We start from the raw sequence: 3,756 nt of genomic DNA, 5'->3' as shown, positions 1-3,756 counted from the left end.
TGTTGTTTGGCGGGTCCGGGCTGGGGATTCGAACCCGCCACCTTAGGTGTACGTGGCTGGCGCCTTAGCCGGTTGAGCTATAGGCGCCGAGCCTCATTTTCCTTTTTCAAGGTCTTGTGCAATTTTGTCTTTGATTTTCTGTAGCTCAATTATGATATGCCTAGATAAAGATTTTGCTTCAATTCTAGAGAACTGGATTCTTGGCTATTATTTCTTCAAATATTGCTTTTAACCAAATTTCTTTTTGGAATTTCAGTTAAGTATATCTTCTTTTATGCTATATCCTACATATCTTTCCTTCATTATTGTATGTAAATTAATCTAATAAATAGTCAAAAGTGTTTTTTTTTGAGACAGCCTCAAGCTATCCTCCTGGGTAGAGTGCTGTGGCATCACAGCTCACAGAAACCTCCAACTCCTGGGCTCAAGCGAGTCTCCTGCCTCAGCCTCCCAAGTAGCTGGGACCACAGGTGCCGGCCACAACGCCCGGCTGTTTTTTGGTTGCAGCAGTCGTTGTTATTTGATGGGCCCGGGCTGGATCCAAACCCACCACCTTAGGTGTATGTGGCTGGTGCCTTAGCCACTTGAGCCACAGGTGCTCAATTTTTGTTGAGCCACAGGAGCCGTATTTTTGTTTTTAAACTTTATTATTAGAAAAAAATCTTAGACAAGGAAGCAGAACAATATTAATAGCCCCCAATGAAATCTTCATCCAGCTTCAACTATTAACTCTTGGACAATCTTACTTCCTCTATAAATCCACCCATTTTCCCATCTTTTGTATTATTTTGAAGCAAATAGCATTTTATGTGGAAATATTTAAACATCTGTCTTTTAAAGAAAAAGACCCTGGATTGGCACCTGTGGCTCAAGTGGCTAAGGTGCCAGCCACATACACCTGAGCTGGCGGGTTCAAATCCAGCCTGGGCCCGCCAAACAACAGTGATGGCTGCAACCAAAAATTAGCCAGGCATTGTGGCAGACGCCTGTAGTCCCAGCTACTTGGGAGGCTGAGGCAGGAGACTCGCTTGAGCCCAGGAGTTGGAGATTTCTGTGAGCTGTGATGCTATGGCACTCTACCCAGGGTGACAGCTTGAGTATCTGTCTCAAAAAAAAAAAAAAAAGAAAAAGACCTCTTTTAAAATATTCCTATTATCTTAGAAATGTTTTATTTTTTAACATTAAAAATTTTAATGGTGGGGTGTTGCTGTATTGTCCAGGCTGGAGTGTGGTAGCTATTCACAGGCTGTCATAATGCACCACAATCTCAGACTCCTGGCCTCAGGTGATTCTCTTGCTTTAGCTTCCTGAATAGCTGGGCCTACAAGATGTGAGCTACCATGCCTGGTAATGAATGTGAGATTTTTATCTGTATCTATATCTATATCTATTTATTTATCAATCGTTCAAGACAGAGTCTCATTTTGTCACCCTTGGTAGAGTGCCATGGCAAGCTCAAACTCTTGGACTCAAGTAATTTTCTTGCCTCAGCATCGCAAGTAGCTGGGGCTGAAGGTACCCACCTCAATGCCTGGCTATTTTTTTTTTTTTAAGAGATGTGGTCTTGCTTCAGCTCAGCCTGGTCTGGAACTCCTGAGCTCAAGCAATCCACTGGCCTCTGCCTCCCAGAGTGCTAGGATTATAGACAAGTACCATTGCGCCCTGCCTTTGAATGTTAAATTTTAAAGTAGTTGTTTGAAACAAGATCCACATAAGGAGCCATACGTTGTACCTAAGATGTCTCTTAAGCCTCTTTTATTTAATCTGAGGATTCTCTACCATCTCTTATTTTTTCTAGCAATTTATTTGTGAAAGAGACTGGGTCACTGTCTAGTAGTTTCCCATAGTTTGAATTTTGGTATGTCCCCATAGTATCACTTAATATGGTCCTCAGTCTTTATTTCCTGTATATTGGTAGTTGGATATAGATGGCTTAATCAGATTTGGGTACATGCATTATTTTTAAAGACAATTTATGGGCAGTGTGCTCTTTCATCGATTACGAGTCCCCTTATGATGTGAACAACCGTTGATAGCTGCCTAGATTCTTAAATTTGTTAGGAATCTTTTTTTTTTTTTTTTTTTTTTTTGAGACAGAGCCTCAAGCTGTCCCCCTGGGCAGAGTGCCGTGGCATTACAGCTCACAGCAACCTCCAACTCCTGGGCTCAAGCGAGTCTCCTGCCTCAGCCTCCCAAGTAGCTGGGACCACAGGCGCCCGCCACAACGCCCGGCTATTTTTTGGTTGCAGCTGTCATTGTTGTTTGGCGGTCCGGGCTGGGGATTCGAACCCGCCACCTTAGGTGTACGTGGCTGGCGCCTTAGCCAGTTGAGCTATAGGCGCTGAGCCAATTTGTTAGGAATCTTAAAATGGTGATGTTCTAATCTTTTCATTCTTTGTTAACTAAAATGGACCAATACAGAGAAATTCCTTATCTCCTATTGAGTTACTCACTGGCATACTTTGTATATGAAAGGCAAAATAAATACTTGATTAAAAAAAATTTACTTCCCAGTTTACAGAATAATACGTTGATTCACTAGCATCCTCTAGTTCTGACCAATTAGGGTTTTTAGGTTTGTTCTGTTATTATAACTAACACATTGAAACATATTGGATACATTTACATATATTTTTAGTTGAAATAATTTACTCTACAAGAGTTATATAGTGTTAAGATTGGAAATTGAAACTGGTTATTTCTGTTTTATTCTAGTTTGCATTTATGCCGGATCCTAAGTGAAAATAAAAGCCATGATAGTTCGACTTACAGAGGTATGATTTAAAAAATTATCATAGCTATCAATTTTGGCTTGATTAAAATTAACCATCTTGTTTTTTATTCATTGTTATATATAAGATATAAGATAGTCACATTATATAAAAGTTCTATATCAGCAGTTCTCAACCTGTGGGGCGTGACCCACAGGAACTGTATTAAAGGGCCGCGGCATTAGGAAGGTTGAGAACCACTGTTCTATATGAATGCATTATAGTCAGGATTAAAAAGATATAGTAGGACTATACATCTCTGTATACTGATATTATTTGACCTTCATTATGCTCATATGATATTGCTTGGCTTTTATAATTGGGACGTGGTATATTTAGCTAAATTTCAGAAGTTAGCTGTATTAATCATAAATGTGAGAAAGGATAGCATGGAAAGAAAAACTGTTCTGATCTTGTTTGTGCTAGAAAATTTCCAGAAACTGAAGTTCATTGTTTTTACTAAAGCTGGTTATGTTTAGATGGTATCTGGGGATCTTGTTAAAAGCAGTTGTCATGGAAAACATTAAAACAAAAGAGTTGTTTGTAGCATATCACAAATGTGATTTATTATGGAAAATGCTATGTAATTAAACAGGATGTAAGTTTTCAATAATTTTAGTTTTAAAGGATTTTATTATTTAACATTTCATTAATTTGAAATTAGGCATATGGATTTGGCAAAGGAGGGGAAAAAATTAAAACAGTTGTGCCTAGTAAGTTTAAAGCATTTTTATACGTAGCTTTTGTTCAGGGTAAAACCTGTAATTAACATTTATTTTTTATTTTTTATTAAATCATAAAGAGGTAGCTGATGTATACATTAATGGATTTATAGGGTACAATGTGCTGATTTCATATACAATTTGGAATGCTTGCAAAACAAATTGTTAATATATAAGTTTAGTTTTATCAAATTAAATAATGACCTTAATAACAGAGGATATACATTTTTTTTTTGAGACAGAGTCTTACTATGTCACCTTTG

The 3,756-nt window shown here is 38.0% G+C and overlaps 1 protein-coding gene across 5 annotated transcripts in view; it reads left to right on the top strand.

Annotated features, from left to right (window-relative positions):
• Positions 1–3,756, top strand: part of THOC2 (THO complex 2) — a 128,522-nt gene that overhangs the window by 20,428 nt on the left and 104,338 nt on the right. For all 5 annotated transcript variants that reach the window (XM_023517396.1, XM_023517397.1, XM_012809661.2 and 2 more), the window contains exon 2: positions 2,716–2,774. In XM_023517396.1, coding sequence (XP_023373164.1) covers positions 2,716–2,774 — 59 coding nt within the window. The remainder of the gene's footprint in view (positions 1–2,715; positions 2,775–3,756) is intronic.

Source organism: Otolemur garnettii, unplaced genomic scaffold (genome assembly GCF_000181295.1).
Source record: "Otolemur garnettii isolate 467f Iridium unplaced genomic scaffold, OtoGar3 scaffold00110, whole genome shotgun sequence".
In the NCBI taxonomy this organism is placed as follows: Eukaryota; Metazoa; Chordata; class Mammalia; order Primates; family Galagidae; genus Otolemur; species Otolemur garnettii.
This window is presented reverse-complemented; position numbering and strand designations above follow the sequence as displayed.